Source organism: Hemiscyllium ocellatum, chromosome 3, assembly GCF_020745735.1.
Source record: "Hemiscyllium ocellatum isolate sHemOce1 chromosome 3, sHemOce1.pat.X.cur, whole genome shotgun sequence".
Taxonomy (NCBI): Eukaryota; Metazoa; Chordata; class Chondrichthyes; order Orectolobiformes; family Hemiscylliidae; genus Hemiscyllium; species Hemiscyllium ocellatum.
The window spans coordinates 73,377,010-73,394,517 of record NC_083403.1 but is presented as its reverse complement, the minus strand read 5'-3'; the positions used below and the strand labels follow the sequence as shown (position 1 = coordinate 73,394,517).

Here is a 17,508-nt window from a genome sequence, read left to right as displayed (position 1 = left end):
CAGAATTTTTCAATCCTGTAGACTGGACAAGCTAGTTTTTTTAAGGATATATAGAATTGTCAGTATGTGTTCTCAATTCATTCAAGTGAATTAAAGCCATAAAATAAGAGTGCAAGTACCTAATTAACATGATCTTTGTCTATTCCATGTGATTTTTTTGCCTTATCAAGTGATGGTGCTTTGAGAGGTTGAAATATGTACTGTATTAATTTTATGCCTGAAAACATGATTTTATGCTAGCCTCAAGCAAAATCTTCAGAGAAATTTAATTATACTGGTCATATTACTATTCACAGAATCTGAAGATTTTCTTGAACTTGTATGCATTTTCTCTCTCAAATCTTGTTGCCTCCTCCTACTCCCTCATTTCTGGAGTTATAGAATCATAATCATATAGATGAACAGCACAGAAATAGACCCTTCAGTCCAACTCGTCCATACCGACCAGATATCCCAACCTAATCTAGTCCCAACTGCCAGCACCCAGTCCATACCCCTCCAAACCCTTCCTATTCATATACTCATCCGGATGCCTTTTAAATGTTGCTATTGTACTAGCCTCCACCACTTCCCCGGCAGCTCATTCCACACAGGCACCACCCTCTGCATGAAAACGTTGCCCCTTAGGTCTCTTTTATACTTCATCCCTCTCAACTAAACCTTTGTCCTCTAATTCTGGACTCCCCCACCTCAGGGAAGAGACCCTGTCTATTTACCCTAACTATACCCCTCATAATTTTATAAACCTCTATAAAAGGTCACCCCTCAGCCTTTGAAGCTCCAGGGAAAAAAGCCCTAGCCTATTCAACCTCTCCCTATAGCTCAAATCCTCCAACCGTGGCAACATCCTTGTAAATCTTTTCCGAACCCTTTCAAGTTTCACAACACCCTTCTCATAGAAAGGAGACCAGAATTGCACACAATATTCCAAAAGTGGCCTAACCAATGTCCTGCACAGCTGCAACAAGTCCTCCCAACTCCTGTACTCAGTACCCTGACCAATAAAGGAAAGCATACCAAATGGCTTCTTTACTATCCGGTCTACCTGCGACTCGACTTGCAAGGAGCTATGAACCTGTACTCCAAGGTCAATTTGTTTGGCAACACTCCCTAAGGCCTTACCATTAAGTGTATAAGTCCTGCTAAGATTTGCTTTCCCAAAATGCAGCATTCAATTTTCATTCAGATGCTGCCCCTCAGTGAAATAATTAACTACAAACTACCAATGTACACATTTGACACTCAGCCCTATGTTATCACCTGCTCCTTTGACCATTTCATTCTTTTTGATTTCCCACACTACTTGCCTAGCATGTAGTAGTGGAAGCAGAATTTTTTTCTGACTAAATATTACGAAGGTATTTTTGGTCCCATTTACAAAATCCCTTCCTGACTACCATATCAATCCTTCTTCCTGTTTATTGTCTGCAGCTAAGCCAGTGTTGCAGCTGACCAAGGGATGAGCTTCCAACCACATATCCATTTCTTCAATGAGTGCATTTCATTTTCCATAACATTGCCTAAATCTGAACCAGCTCAGTTCATCTACTGCTAACCTGAACTGTTATTTATGTTGTTACTTTTAGCCCTGACAATTCCATCCATTGCTCTCCTGGGTGCCCCTCATTCTCCACCCTGAACAAGCATCTGCTGCCTACATCTTAACTGGCACCTATCAACCATGAGTGTTCTGATCTACACAGGTTTCTGATCCAACAATTCCTTGGTTTTCAAATCCTCATGTATGGTCTTTTCCCTAGGGTGGGGGAGTTCAAAACTATGGGCTACCTTTTTTTAAGGTGAAAGAAGAAAGATTTAAAAAGGTCTTGAGGAGAAAATTTTTCACACAGAGTATGGAATGAACAACCTGAGAAGTGGTGCATGCAGGTATAGTTACAATGTTTAAAAGATACTTGGAGAAGTACACGAATAGAAAAGGTTTAAAGGGCTATGGGCCAAATGCAGGCAGTGGGACTAATTTAGTTTGGGAAGCTTGGTCGGCATAGACCTAAAGTCTGTTCCATGCTGTAGAACTCTGATTCATTCTTAAAGTTCCCTCTTTACCTCTCTGCCTGCCCCTACATTTTTTGTATTCACCAAGCTGTTGTTCATTTCTCCTGATATGTCCATCAATAGCTTGATGTCATCAATTTTATTAATCACCATCATGATGAGTGCCTGGGGACATTTTCCAAAGTTGAACAGGCTTAATCACTGAACGTTGTTCTTACTGCACAAGCTCTATTCTCAAATATTGAAACAATACTTCTATCAATGTCAACAGAATAGGACTGTTATTTTTGAATTTGTCAGAACTTAGAACTTTCAGTAAAGACAATTCATGTCTGAATTTCAGAATATATCAGCATGAATGACAGCATTATTCATTCTACCACTTCGCTGTTCAAAACTGAAGCAAGCACTTCTTAAAGAAAACATACCAAATTGTGAACAGTAGCTAGTAGAAATGAACGTAGACAGAAAACAGACAAATGTGTCAATGCAGTAGCTCTCTGAAATATCTAGCTGAGACAGAGGAAGGTCAATTAAAAAGATATGTGAACTTTAAATGGGATATTTAATAGCAGATACATAACACTGTGCTTTAGAGCTCTGATTAATTGGGCAAAATGTTGCTATAAAGGCAACAATGAGGCCAACAGTCTTCTGTGAGTCACTGTAAATTGGATGGTATCTTCCAATAACTGCAAAAGTAGAAATCTAGACATTATTATAAGATGTTGTCCTCCTTCAAAAGCTTGCTGAAAACTCATTTCATAGAAACTTATGAATTAGATGCAAAGTACCCTTGAGCCTCCTTCATGTCAAGGATGTTCAGGATCTTACATACTTCAATCAAGTCATGTCTCACTTCTCTTAACTCCAATGAAAACAAGTCCATCCAACCTTTTCTCATAAGACAACACCAATGTAGTACACCTCCTGTGAACCACCTCCAGTGCATTCACCTTAATCCTTATATAGGGAGACCAATACTGCACACAGTATTCTAGTTGTGGTCTCACTTGCTGTATACCTGAAGCAGAACATCTTTACTTTTTATGTTCATTTTCTCATGTAATAGAGAAAAAAAAACATATTTGCTGCTTAATTATTTGCTGCACCTGCAAATTAACACATACACAAGAACACAAGATCCATTCATAGTTTGGAATTCTGCAGTTGTTCTACATTTCAGAAATGCCCCACTTTACTTATTCTGTCTGCTCAGGTGAACAGCTTCACATTTAAGTGAAAGGAATTTATCTACAATTTAAGTAAATGACTTTATTTTGACCATGAAGTACAGTTTCACTTCTGGTCTGCTTTCAAGTTTAAATACTCCTAATTTTCTTCACGTTCTTAATTGGACTTGATTTTGCAATAGAAGCATTGTTCCTGAATATAAAACATAGTAGAAGAGAAAATGCTATCATAGGATTGTTACTTTTATAGGAGCTTATAAAGCAATATGACTTAGACACTGAAAATAACAATTGAAAAGAAAAAAAGCAACCATTTATCACCTCTCCCTCATTCCCCAATTCTAATAAGTACATTTTTATGTGCTAAAAATATTGTTCTTTGTCAACTTACTGCTTCCAATGAGGAAGCTTACCTGACAGCACCGCACATCCATGATTTGATTGGCGCGACCAATCATTTTCCACCTATTGACTAAATCAACAGAAAAATACACAAATTTTCAAAATGCACTATTAAGTACAACTCCTGATTAGAAGCACACATTTTTATAACTATTTCTTACATTTTTTTTTACATTGAGAATAATATAACAATATGATTACATAAATTTCTGCCTCTTCATGTCTGGGTCCTATTCAAGACAAAGGTCACATCCTCACAAATTTTATTATTGACAGCTTCAGCTTTTAAAGTTGAAATCCTTGTTAAGCCCAGCACCTTATTTAATGGATTGTCATAAAATATCTAGGGATAGCTAGGTACTAACTGTCATTTATTGTAACAATTACTGAATGCTAGCAAGGGTTTCTGCACATGCATGTCATCTATAGATTACCGGTCTTCTGAAACTTGCCTCCACTTCCTGTCAGGTGTCCTGTAGCACAAATCTATGGGATCATGCTGAAAACCTTCCTAACAAGTATTGTGAGGGCTTGCGAATTTTTAACAACTTTTTCTTTTACATAGGAACAAAGGACTTACGAGCAGAACTAGGCCATCTGGTTTTTTGAACAGCTTAACCCAATAATAATACCATGTCAGAGCTGGCTGTTGTTTCAGTTCTACTCTCCTGGCTGACCCTGATAACCTTTTGACTCCCTTGTTGATGAAAATTCTACCTAATTCTGCAAGGAATAATTTCAATGACCCAACCTACTGTTGTCTCCAGGAAGAGAATTAAACATGCAATTGACTCTCTTGAAGAGAAAAATATTCTCTTATCAGACTTAAAAGGGAGAGCTCTTATTTTTAAACTGTGTCCCCTAATTCCCATCTCTCTTACAAGAGCAAATACCTTTTCAGCATCCACGTTATTGAATCCCCTTAGGAAGGTATACGTTCCAATAAAACCACCATTCATTTTCTAAATTCAGATGGATACAGGTCCAACCTGCTCAACCATTATTCATAAGATTCTCAGAATTGAGTGAGGTGAATCTTTGAACTGCTTCTGATGCAATTTTATACTTTTACAAATAAGGAGACCAACATTCTACTCTGTGCTGCAAATATATCTCACCAAAGGTTCAGTATTTTTAAATTCAATTTCCCTTGCAATGAACCTCAAAATTCAATTTGCCTTTCAAATCAGTTACTGATCCTGCATACAAACTATTTGCGATTAATGTAAACTACATAAATTATTTGTGATTTATGTACCAGTACATCCAGATACCTTTGTGCTGCTAAGTTAGAGCCACAGAAACATTGGACATTGGACCAGTAGTATGGCATTTGGCCCTTCAAGCCTACTCTGCCATTCAATAACATCATGGCTGATCTGGCTATGGTCTCATCTCCTCTCTCCTAATTATCTCCCTTAAGACTCTTTTGTCTGCTGAAGGTCTATCTAACATAGCCTTGTACATATTTAAAGAACCAGCCCCCATTGCCTTCTGGAGTAGAGAAGGTCACGTTCTAATGGTCAGCTGAGAGAGAAAGAAAATCATTAATTTTCTGTTTTAAAACTGATCTCTTATTCTTAACCAATTTATCCTAGTTTGAGTCTCCGCCATAGGAAGAGACATCCCTCCTAACCAGTACCCACAAAATCTTATGCAATCTACTATTTCAATCTTCTCCATTTAAATAGCATACTTTTTTTGTCTGTTAATGACATTTTATTAAAAATGAAATGCCTGCACTGTGGTTTTGTGCCCTAATCCATAAAATATATTAGGTCTAAAACTTAAAAAAAAAGGACTGTGGAGATGAGTTTTGTCCTCTGTACAGAACGGTTCTTGAAAATCAGCCTGAACCCTAGTATTGGGTGTTCTATTGAACTTTCTTTGTGTAAGTATTTACATTCTAATGCAATTTCACCGGGTCTAGGAATGGCATCTCCTGTCAGGAGGAAATGTGTAAACAAATTCATTTTAAATGCTAACAATTTAAAAGTAGTGTTTGGAGAAGAATACAAGTTTAGAAAAGCTTCTGCTGAGCATGAAATACCATCTGAATCCATCAGTTACCCTTATTTAAGCTCATGAAAAATGCAAATAGGAAGAGGCAGCCTATGATTAGGAGCAATAATGCAGGTCATGAATCTGCAGACAAGTGGCAGAGCAGCCTTATGCCTGGCTGTCTATTTGCTACTAGTCATGTGCTGCTGTGTGAGATTCTTAAAGAAAGTTTTCAGTTTCATTCTATCGGCCAGTATTGTTAAAAACCTGAAAGAAGTGGAGCCAAGTTTTAGACCAGAGTTAACTTTTGCTGTCCCTGTGTGCATGTAAGTTTTAATGTCAAGCAGAGGGGCAGTGTGGTTGAGTTAGTGGAAGGCAGGAATAAGTAAGTGTTACCCTAATGTAAATATTTCCCTATAGATAAGAAATCTATTGTAATTTTATATAACTGCAGTTGTTATAAAGGGTGATAGTTTAAAAATTTTAAATGTCTCAGTCACTTTGGATAGATTTTAGTAGGGTCCTAAATGACAGACTATGACAAGAAATCTGGGAGAATCTAATGAAAAGTCTAGTATGACCTTTCTCAACATCTGGAGCAAGCAGCTGTATTTTCCATCTAAATTCAGGACATCAGGACAAGATTTTCAATAGGCATATTGACATGCCTAGCAAGATTGTCTACTGCTTATTATTGTCCTCATTAATCATGCATCTTGCCTCAGCTACCCACCATAAGGAAACCAGATGCGGAGAATTCTTGACATGGAAGCCAGAAAAGGTACTTGTTAACTCTAGCTCACTGCTTGCTCCTCCAAACCTCCATCTTGGACATCTCAGAGCATGGACCCAAGCATTGGCTGTACTTGGGAGAGAGGGTGGCACAGGGGTTAGCACTGCTGCCTCACAGCACCAGGACATGGATTCAAATCCAACCTTGGGTGACTGTCTGTGTGGAGGTTGAGTGTTTTCCCCTTGTCTGCTTAGGTTTCTGTCTGATGTTCTGGTTTCCTCTCATTGTCTAAGGAAGTGCAGGTTAGATGGGTTGCCTTTGGTAAATGTAGGGTTACAGGGATAGAATGGGAGTGCCTGAGGCTGGGTGAAATGGTTTTGGAGAGTCAGTGTGGACTCAATGGGCCAAATGGACTCTTTTCTGCACTGCAGAGATCCTATGATTCTATTCATCTCCCAAACTAAGGATATTGGTATGTGATAGCAGCCACGTTCTCAGGATCTTATTGTACATCTTGGATCCATTTATAGGATGTTCTGCACTTTTGTGCATGCCAGCAACTAGCACTGAAATATTGCAGTCAGGACAGTTTGGATCAGAGAGACAGGCACCCAACTCATGATTGTACAAAGCTGCATCTCAGAGTTGCGCATCAACCCTCCTTGTGCTCACTCACCTTGAGCCTACCTCTATGCTCAGAGCATCCCTGCCTTTTTTTGTGTTTCCTCTTGTCCCACCCTAAAGCTGCAGCTGCAAGGTTTACTTAACTACTAATGGTTAAAAGGGGGTGGGGACAAAGAAGGGAAAACAGGATACTGAGTTGAATGATAAGCCATGATCATATTGAATGGCAGAGCAGGCTCAATGGGCAGTTGGCCTACTCCAGTTCCTATTTTCTATGTTTCTGTGTTATATCGATTTGGTCTTGCCTTGTTGTTTAGTGCAGACATAAAGCCAGGAATCTTGTCATGTGGTCAAAAGTCAAGGAAGACAGCCTTCAGTCAGGGAGTTTCAGCATAATAAACCAAGGACAGCCTCTGATATCAATCGAGAGGCTTGGGAACGGTCAGCCAGTCACTCAACATAATCTGGATAGAATCATCTCCTTAAAGGGTGAGGAGCTAAATATCAGGCAGCCCACGACTTGTCAGAGCTCTTTCTACTCTATTGTGGGTTGTTTTTCCTGGAATGGGGGCAAGGGGCCGGGGGGGGGGCGCGGAGAATGTGATTTGTTTGAAGTTAGTGACTAGGCAGCACAGAGGTCTTTCAGGAAGGTAAGGGGTTGGGATAGTAAGAATGAGTGAGGGAAGAAGATGTTGCAATGAGAGATGGAAAGAGATGGAGTATGAGCTTTAGTAGAATGTGTGTGCAGTAGCAAAGATAGAGTGAGGTAGCAGAGAGAAGATGGACATTCCTCCAGATAGCTTTGACTGCAATGATCTTCGTTGTAACCTTTCACCAGGCTCTCATGGACCTCTGCTGCTGGGGGCAAGAGCACATTTGCCTCTAAATCATGCTGTCTAACATGACCTCAAAGCAGGGCACCAATTTCCTCTTATTTGTGACAACCTGAGCAGATTTCATGGCTCATGTAGAGTTATTTAGGATTGACAATGCATGTCCAGATGCAGAATGGCTTTTTAAAGAATATGCTGGCACCAGGTCCATTCAAGTATAGCCCAGCAGCAGTGAGTTTTTTCAGGTCCAGTGATTGGTTAAAACAGGCTAGCATCAGATGTGAAGGGTACCACAGGGGCTGTGTAGGTAAATATTGATGTGAGTTTGGGATGACAGTGGGAGATAACACACAAGGACTCACAGGGAGAAGCTCTCTGCAAAACTCAACAAAGTTGACGCTTTGCCAAAAAGACTTTCAGTCCTTTGTCATATTTTGTAAGGTGATTTTAAGTTTCATATTGCAGACAGCCAAAGGACAAACATTTTACTGAGAATGCCCCAATTTCTGACAATGATATTTGGACTACAACAATTGTACCTTCAAGTTCTTCTGTGTTATAAAGTTAAAAGTGAGTTTTGTTAGCCTCCAAAATAAGGAAGTGAGGTTCATCTTCTGGTTCCTGACCTCTGTACCAACCTAAATACTTTCATAAACTATCAGCAAAGATTGAGACCCCAGAAGTGCTCATTATCACATTAAATCTTAGCCTTGAGTCTGCCTGCACAAACCTGAAGATCCCTTTTGAACTATCAGATCTTTATTGAATTTGGCAAAAGCTGATCCCAAGTGAATTCATTATGGCATGTCAACGATGTTAATCAGTTCAGCTAATTTTCCACAAATTACACATTATGCCTTTCCAGGATGTGAGTATATTTACTTGCAGACCAGGCTCATTCCTGAACACTCAACAATATTCTTGAATAATATTCTTTAAATTCTTGTTAAGAGCCTTTTACAGGAAAAGAATAAATTAAGATCCAAACAAAGAAGCCAACAAGATAGAAGTATAAAACTACTGAAAAAGGAATAGCAAGTGACATGAGCGTTAGATTAAAATCCGGGGACTTCACTCTAATGGTACTGTGGTTGTGTATCTGCACCAAATGGAATGCAAAGGTTCAAGAATTCCATAAAAGCAATTAGTGATGGGTAATAAATGCTGACCTGACCACTGAATTTCACATCACCTGAATGAAATAAAAAAGAATTCATTATAAACATGATCATCTCCAGAAGAAAATACAGAGTACAAAATACACATCACAGATCTCTACAGGTTTCAGTTTTCCTAGCTGAATCATTGCTAGTGGGGCATCTGACAGATAGGTAACTTTGTACATTTATTTTGGTCAAGATTAAATTCAGCATTCTCATTGGCAGTTGAGGAGGCCATGAAAATCAGTAAGAATTCCAACAGTCTCCATATTAATTGCTCCTATTTACTGAAGCTCCTTAATCCTCCTAGCAAATGCAAAAGCTGAAAGCTCACTTCGATATATTAAAAATACACCTACCTTGACAAGGTTTTGAGCATTACATGTTTATATAACATTCATTGCTCAATGAGGCACATGCTCTTTGCAAATATAATAATTCAAAATCATTGATAAAATGTTTCAACATGAAGAAGTGTTTTATTCAGAAGTTAAAGCCATTGTATCATCTTACACATGATACAAAAGCCCATCTACACATCATACACAAGTGGTGTTTCTGGAGAAACAAAATTTACAATGTGTGAAAACCCAAAATACCAATAAAACAGAGGTACACAGATATTATTGCTGATATATTACAGTATTGTCTTGGAACATCCCAAATTTTGCACATCAACCCCCAGCTAGTTTTCCATTTCAGCCCTCAAAGCTTATCAGAAATTACAAAATCTTTCTCATGGGTTAAAGTTTCAGCATTCTCTCTCCAATCAATTTTTGAGGTTTCTTACCATTTACAAAACCATAATATAAACAGTCAATGTGACAAATTATAAAGTAGAAATTCGAGTAAAATGGTCCTACTGATAAATATTAATGAACCAGGAAATAAAACTAATTTTGTCCTAACTTCGTTTCATCATGATGTTATTACAATATTTTACTAAAACATTATTAAAGGGTTAATACATGATTAAAACCTTGTGATCGAATACATCCATAATAAATAAGTTGTCGTCCCAATCCCCCAGAATAAGAAATAACATTAAAGAAGTGTTGTAAAGTTACAACGTGTTACGCGCAATAAATTTGGTTAGGTACTGGCTTCGCATAACCACCTGTAAAAGCTTAGACGTTATACACACAGATGCTGTTGTCGAAACGGGTTGCTTTTTTTAAAATAAAAATCACAGTTTGTGTTTTTTAAAATCTGGAAAAGCCTATTTCAATAACATTTGATAAGAAAACAAGGCGCACTTAGACACATAACTTTAGTCCAGTGAACACATTAGTTTAAAATAAAACTGTTCTGCTGGTAGTCTTCACAGATAGATTGCAACTTCGACGTTTAATCCCAAATTCTTTTAAGAATTAAGATCCTCTTGGCAAAGAATTTACATCCTGGCAACGGCTCCATCAAACGGTATGAATGGTCATGCTTGCCTTATAAACAGGCAATTTCAAGCAAGTGAATTTAAAGCACTGTTAAAACTTTCTGATATCACGCACACCTGACGTCTGGGCAGATAATAGATGGGACAATGTAGCGACTGAAGGAAATGAAAAATGCAGTCTGCTCGCAATTTATGACATTACCTTAACCACTGGAAATGTAACAAAGAATGTCTGCTGGTCCACACCTTGCCTACTGCATAACTGGACTACAAAACTATATAAACGAGGTGAAAACAATGACTGCAGATGCTGGAAACCAGATTCTGGATTAGTGGTGCTGGAAGAGCACAGCAGTTCAGGCAGCATGCATTTTGGATGCTGCCTGAACTGCTGTGCTCTTCCAGCACCACTAATACAAAACTATATAACTCTGTTTTCGAAGTTGGTAGTAAATCAAAGCTGCAGAAAATAATACAGTGGAAGTAAGCGCTTATATGAAAACTCCTGTTCGGTCTTGATCGTTTAGATATTACTGTACCTGGATAAAGACTGAATAAATGGATAAATCTTTCGAAAACAGACACCTGTCATTGTGACTTTCAACATGAATCTGGTCACCGGTCTACAGTCTGACTGCAATACAACTCAACATTTCCACAACTCCCTAAAAGTGACTCAACATTTACAGTGATAAAAGCACAAACATAGTGTCATAAAATAGCGGTCACGTATCCCCAACATGTACACTTGAAGCTAAATATATTGAAAAAGTCACGTTTCAGATGTCTAAATTATTGAACAAATGCAAACTTCGACTGTCTGCAAATCTTGAGCGTAAACACTATCACAAACGGCAGTGAAAATTCTTCAGCACGTGGGTTTAAGACATAAACATATAAACAAATAAACATATTAACTAAATATTCACAATAGTTCGCTCATAATCCATGCAAACAATTAAAATGGACGAAGATGTAAAAGTTTCCCGTATGCAACTCGTCCGGTTATTGCATTCATAAATGAGAAAATAAACATCATTCGAGCACAGAAGTCCCCTTAGAGTATATAAAATGCATTAATATATCATAAAGAAGAAAGTTTCCGTTAGCACTTACTAGCTGCAGGCTGGAGATGAAGATGAGAGTGCACCTGCCGCTGCAGCAGCCCATGGTTGGTGTGGGTATCCACCCGGGGCGCGGGCGCGGGCGCGGGCTCCGGCTCTCTGCTGCTTTTCCCGCCCGCGGCTCGGGCCGTTCTGATTGTGACGCTCGGGAACACCTGGGGCTGTCCGACTGGCGCGCGCTCCGTTCCGCTCCGCCCGGCCCGACCTCAGCGGCGGCGGCGGCCACTGCACAGCACCCGCCTCCTGACCATCACCAAAACCAGGCACCAGTCCTGTGCCGGGCAACACAAGGAGAGCAGGAGGACTGGCAGTGCGGAGGACGGGGTGGGCTTGTGCAAACTCTCTTTTTCTTGTTGCTGTTGCTGCTGCTGTGGTGTTACCGTGTGCACGATTGGGCTTCGGCTGTCGGCAATTCACTTGTCAGGAGCCTGGCAGCGGCTCCCCCTCCTTTATCTTTGATGCTAACCGCTGGCGATGCTTATTAGGGGAATGATTTTCCAGCTCTGCTGACGCCGCGACTCGTGGGTAGTGGTCGTGGTTGGGGGGCGGGTGGGTGGAGGAGAAATGAAGAACAAACCCGGATCATAGTCTCGTTTCTGCACGGCAGTCGGTCTCGCTCTGCTATATTTATTCGGTGCGGGCGCTGAAATGGAGCTGGGTTTCTGCCAACAAGAGAATGACAGACAGAGAGAGAGAAAAACCCCTCTCGCTCCCGCCGCCGCCGCTACTCGTTGCAGAGATGTAACAGGACGCGAATCTGCTCGGTTTCTCTTGCTGGATTAATCACTCTACTAACTTCTTACCAGTCCTCCAGTTATTTTCTCCCTTTTTTTGCTGCCATCAGAATAGAAACAGCAACAGAGACCATACAGATGGGAGACACCACACAATAACTGCTCAGAATTGCCATCTGACGCTCCGGATTGGCAAAATCAGCACCGTCACCCCCTTGTTGGAAATCAGAGACTTGCCATTGTAGCACGAATTATTAGGACGCCCATCCGTGGGCATATAATAGCACTCAGTAGTTCTATCTCTCCAGCAAATTGTGTGAATTCTTCATATTTTTGATCTTAAATATAAATGCTATTCCACAATTGGAATGAACAGCAAAATGACAATGCCACTAATCATTTCAATGGAATCCAAATTTTTTTAAACTCCTGTTTATTTCGTACGCTTGCAGTAATATGACATCGTTACCACTTTCCTAAGATCCCATTTATCTCGGTGCGCCATGTCTTTGTGTAACATTGTCAATGTAACGTCAAACGGTGGTTGTCGTGCCTTGAACAATTAAAGCTGACATTACTGAACGTATCCAATATTCGGCTGAAAAACCGATCGGATTTTTTTTTCTCTATGAATTACTATTGAACTTAATGCTTTCAAAGTGCAAGCTCGATGCTTTAAATCGATCTTATTTTACATTGAAAGGATAAAGCTAGTTCTGTCCAAATTATATTCTACCGAATAATTTCTGAGTTCAAGGAGGCAGAGAAAACCGGTTCTGAAATGAACAGTGAGGTGTACATCCTCTCTCCAGAGACTGACTGACCTACTGAATGTTCCCAGCACGTTCAGCTTTTTTTGGCCATAAAGGCAGCCCCCGCCTCGCACTGGGTAATGCATTTATTTTCACTGCAGAATGTTTACAAGTTTCTGTTAAACGTTATACGTTATTTTCTTCAATAAGCAAGCACAGAATATTCAGTTTCTCCCCTAAAACAAAGTGTTTTCCAAGTTGTGTGCCACCGAAAATTGAAGGTGAAAGACTATTGGTCACACCAGAGCGCTACATTATTGTTGTCTGTTCAACATCAGGCTCTTCCCAATTCGCACTCGTCTTTCGTAATCCCAGCGTAGTATAGTAGTTTGCAACTGGTATCTGTAGGTTTAAATACTTTTCACACCTTTAGGGTAAGTGTACTCCTGTAGGTATGATGATTTTATCGATACTGATTTGTCTCGGGAGAAGCTGCCGGGAAGGATCTGCAGGGAGTTTCTGGTTAGCAAAGCGACCTCTTCTGGTAACTTCGATCAGGGACAATATTAGAAGTAGATATTTCTCAATCAGATGCTTGAATATTTAAAATCAAGCAAGATTACAGTTGAAATAATAGTTTGTTGTAAACACTGTTATATGCTGCACTAGCACTGGATTCAGTCTGAACTCCAGTTGAACTAACATGAGAACTTAAACAAATGTTTAATCACAATTGTGACCGGTAAATTAGGACTTACGGTCCATGGCTGCGATGCAGTGTTGCAAGTTTCTCAGAAGACGTTTTGTTTTTATTTTGTGGGAAGTCTGTGTAGTTCCCGACGAGACGCTGCTGATAAGAATAAGTAGGTCTGAATCGAAATAAACCCAATGTGAAGACTTGATAATCAGCTGTCACTAAAATAACAGTTCAGTGTTACCATTACCATACGTTAAAAAAGTTCTGGTCTTGTATGTAAAAGAAAATCTGCTTTTGAATATTTCTGTACAATTTGTTTCAGGGTGAATTTGTTTAAAATGTGTTTTTGTCTTGCCATGATTGAAATTAGACATGTTTGATTCATTTGAAAAGCACAACTGTGGCATTGAAGAAAATACTTTCTTTTATAATATGGATTACTTGTTTCTTATCAAACCTAATAAGATTGTCGTTTAGAAATTATGTGGTATTATTACTGCAGAAACACTATTAGGTCGCTCTGTCAGCTATTTTGAAGAACTCATTTGTTTTCAATAGATTAAGAACTCCATTAAAATAGCTTATAAAGTAATACCAGACAAATACATAAAGTGCTCATACATTGAGAGAGGCAATGTATTTCGGGGCTCATTTCTTTAGAATTGGGAACACAGGAGGCCATTCAGCCCAATAAGCCTGCTGATCATTTCGTTTTTTAAAAATTCACTCATGGTGCCATTAGGACGGAGCAGAACCTACAAGTACTATGGACATTTTTAACTTGTACTTACAAGATGTGTTTTCTGTGTGACTTTGTGACTCTAAAGCAAATGCAATTAAAAATGGCTGCAGATGTAAATCAAGTGGGTCCCCAGAGAAGGAGACCTAAAGAACATCAAATCTGAAGATGCAAAGGAAATTACAAATAACAGCCTTTCAAAGGAGGGAAGAGTCAAGTTAAAACAGAATGGATTATTATCTTATGTGATTATAAAGTTAATGAGGGTCTGATGACCCCTTGCTGTATGACCAGCCACCCCCTACAATGTCCAAAACTGCAAACACATTTTGTGTTTATCCCTTTGAGTAATACAGCAGAAGACAGCAATTAAAAAGCCAGCTTTAACTCTATGGAGTGAGCTTGAGGGATTGAGGGGTTTATATTACCCAAGAGTATAGGCTAGGTTCAAGCATTTGCATGCAAGGAAGGGTCCTCTCAAAGAAGTATCTACGTATATACAAGTCATCTGTATATTGCAAGCTGGACAAAAGCAAATAGGACAAAAAGAAAGACAGTTTCTCACTTTCAATGCTGAAATTCAATCGTGGTAAAAAGGAATCAGAACAACAGAATCTCAACCAAACTGCTGTGTAGAGGTTTATAAAATCATGAGAGGCATAGATAGATTGAATGCCCAAGGTTTTTTTCCTGAGAAGAAGGATTCCAAACTAAAGAACATAGATTTAAGGTGAGAGGGGAAAAAAATTAAAAAGCACCGAAGGAGTAACTTTTACATGCAGAGTGGTGCATGTATGGAATGAGCTACCAGTGGTGGAGGCTGGTACGATTACAATTTGAAAGGCTTCTGGATAGGTATATGAAGAGGAAAGGTTTAGAGGGACATGCGCCAAATGCTGGGAAAAGGGACTAAGTCAGATTGGATGTCTGGTCAGTGTGGACAAGTTGGAGCAAAGGGTCTGTTTCTGTAATTTATGACTCTATGACTAAGAATCTTGAAATCAATTGTTAACTGCCAAAATCAATGTTACCAGTAACTCCCACTGCAATGGCTGCAACATTCAATTGTTCTCTCTTCACATATATGCATTTATATATTTTTAAACTTTTACCCTTTGTACCCTAATTCTTCCCACATTTAATAATAAATAATTTCATTCTTTGTCAATTCGAGAAGCCAATTCAAGAATTGGCTTCTTTTAAAGCATAAGTTAATTTGATTCTGGAAAAAAGCTAACCATAAGCGAAGAGATCCATCTTCAATTTGCCTTGTTGCAACCAACTGGGTGTGGGTGAATATAGAATGGGAACCATTTCATCCTTCCTGACCTATGAGCTTAACAATTTAGGGTATCTCATCTGGTAACCTTGGGAACCTTGCCTGGTGTCTGGGTGTACCAGAGCGATGTAGACTTTTGTTGACTGGGCTAGCACTTATTGCCCATCCTAGTTGCTTTTGAGAAGGTAGTGGCAAGAGGCTTTCATGAACTGTTGTTGTCCATTTATTGCAAGTGTAACTTCAATGCATTTTCCCACATTAACCTTATACCCCTTTATATCACTGGTATTTAGAATTCTGTCAATCTCTACATTAAACATACTCTATGACTGAGTTTCCACAGCCCTCTGACATAGCCTCCATTGGGTAAACTTTTAAGACACTTTTTCTTTACATAGAATATGGAGCGGTACAGCACAGGAATGGGCCCTTCAGACCCTGGTGTCCTGCCAAACATAGCGTCAATTTAAATTAACTCCTTCTGCCTACCCTTGGTCCAGATCCCTTCACTCCTTGCACATTCATCTGCTTATCTGAAATTCCTTAAACACCCTTATCGTATCTGTCTCCACCATCACCCCTGGCAGCATGGTACAGATTCCTACCATTCTTTGAGAAAAAAAACTTGCCCATCACATCTCCTTTGAACTTTCTCCCTCTCACCTGAAATGTATGCCCCGTATTAGACCTTTCAAGTGTGGGAAAAAAGGTTCTGACTGTCAATCCTTTCTATGCATCTCATAATTTTATAGACATGTCTCCCCTCAGCCTCTACTGCTCCAGAGAAAACAACCTAAATTTCTCTAGCCTCTCTGTACAGCTTAAACTCTCTAATTCAAGCAGCATCCTGGAAAACCTCTTCTGCACCCTCTCCAAAGTCTCCATATCCTCCCTGTAATGTGCCAACCATAATTGAACACAGTACTCTTAAGTATGGTCTAACTAAAGTCTTAAAAACCTGCAATCCTGACTATAAATCCTGACTCTTGTACTCAATTCCCCAACCAATCAAGTCAAGTGTACCATAAGTCATCTTTATAACCCTATCTACTTGTGTGGCCACTTTCAGGGAGCTATGGACTTGAAACTCAAGATCCTTCTGTACATCAATGCTGTTCAGGGTCCTGCCATTAACTGCATATCTTTTCTTAACACTTGATCTTCTAAAGTGCAGCACCTCACATTTAATCAGATTGAACTCCACTCACAATTTCACTGCCAATATCTGCAACTGGTAACTAGTGGTGATCTTGGGTCCTCTGTTGTTTGAAGAATGTATAAATGATCTGGAGGAAAATGTGGATGGTTTGATTAGTAAGCTTGAAAATGGCATGAAGATTGGTGGAGTTCCTGATAGTGCCAACGATTGTGAAAGGATACAACAGGACATAGATGGATTAGTGACTTGGGGACAGGAATGTCAGATGGAGTGTAATCCAGCCAAACGCAAGGTGATGCATTTTGGAGGATCAAATTCAGGTGTGAACTATATAGTAAATGGAAGAACCCTTAGGAACATCAACATGTTGATGCAGGTCCACATTTCCCAAAAAGTGGCAACACAGGTGGCTAAGGTGATTAAGAAGGCATATGACATTCTCACCTTCATCAGACAGGGCATGAAGTACAAGAGTTGTCAAACCATGTTGCAGCTGTATAAAACCTATGCAGTTTTGATCACCACACTATCAGAAAGACATGGAAGCTTTGGAGATAGTGCAGAGGAGGTTTACCAAAATGTCTAGTCTTGAGGGCATTGGCTATGTGGAAAAGTTAAAAAGACTAGGATTGTTTTCATTGGAAAGACGGCAGCTGAGAGGACACCTGTTGG

The 17,508-nt window shown here is 39.5% G+C and overlaps 1 protein-coding gene across 2 annotated transcripts in view; it reads right to left on the bottom strand.

Moving 5' to 3' along the window:
• The window catches only part of nkain2 (sodium/potassium transporting ATPase interacting 2), a 500,783-nt gene extending 488,869 nt beyond the window's left edge, over positions 1-11,914 (bottom strand). For both annotated transcript variants that reach the window (XR_009640984.1, XM_060821200.1), the window contains exon 1: positions 11,469-11,914. Coding sequence is in view for 1 of the 2 variants with exons in the window: in XM_060821200.1 (XP_060677183.1) it covers positions 11,469-11,522 (54 nt within the window). In the remaining variant the exon portion in view is untranslated. The remainder of the gene's footprint in view (positions 1-11,468) is intronic.
• Positions 11,915-17,508: the final 5,594 nt, after the last annotated feature.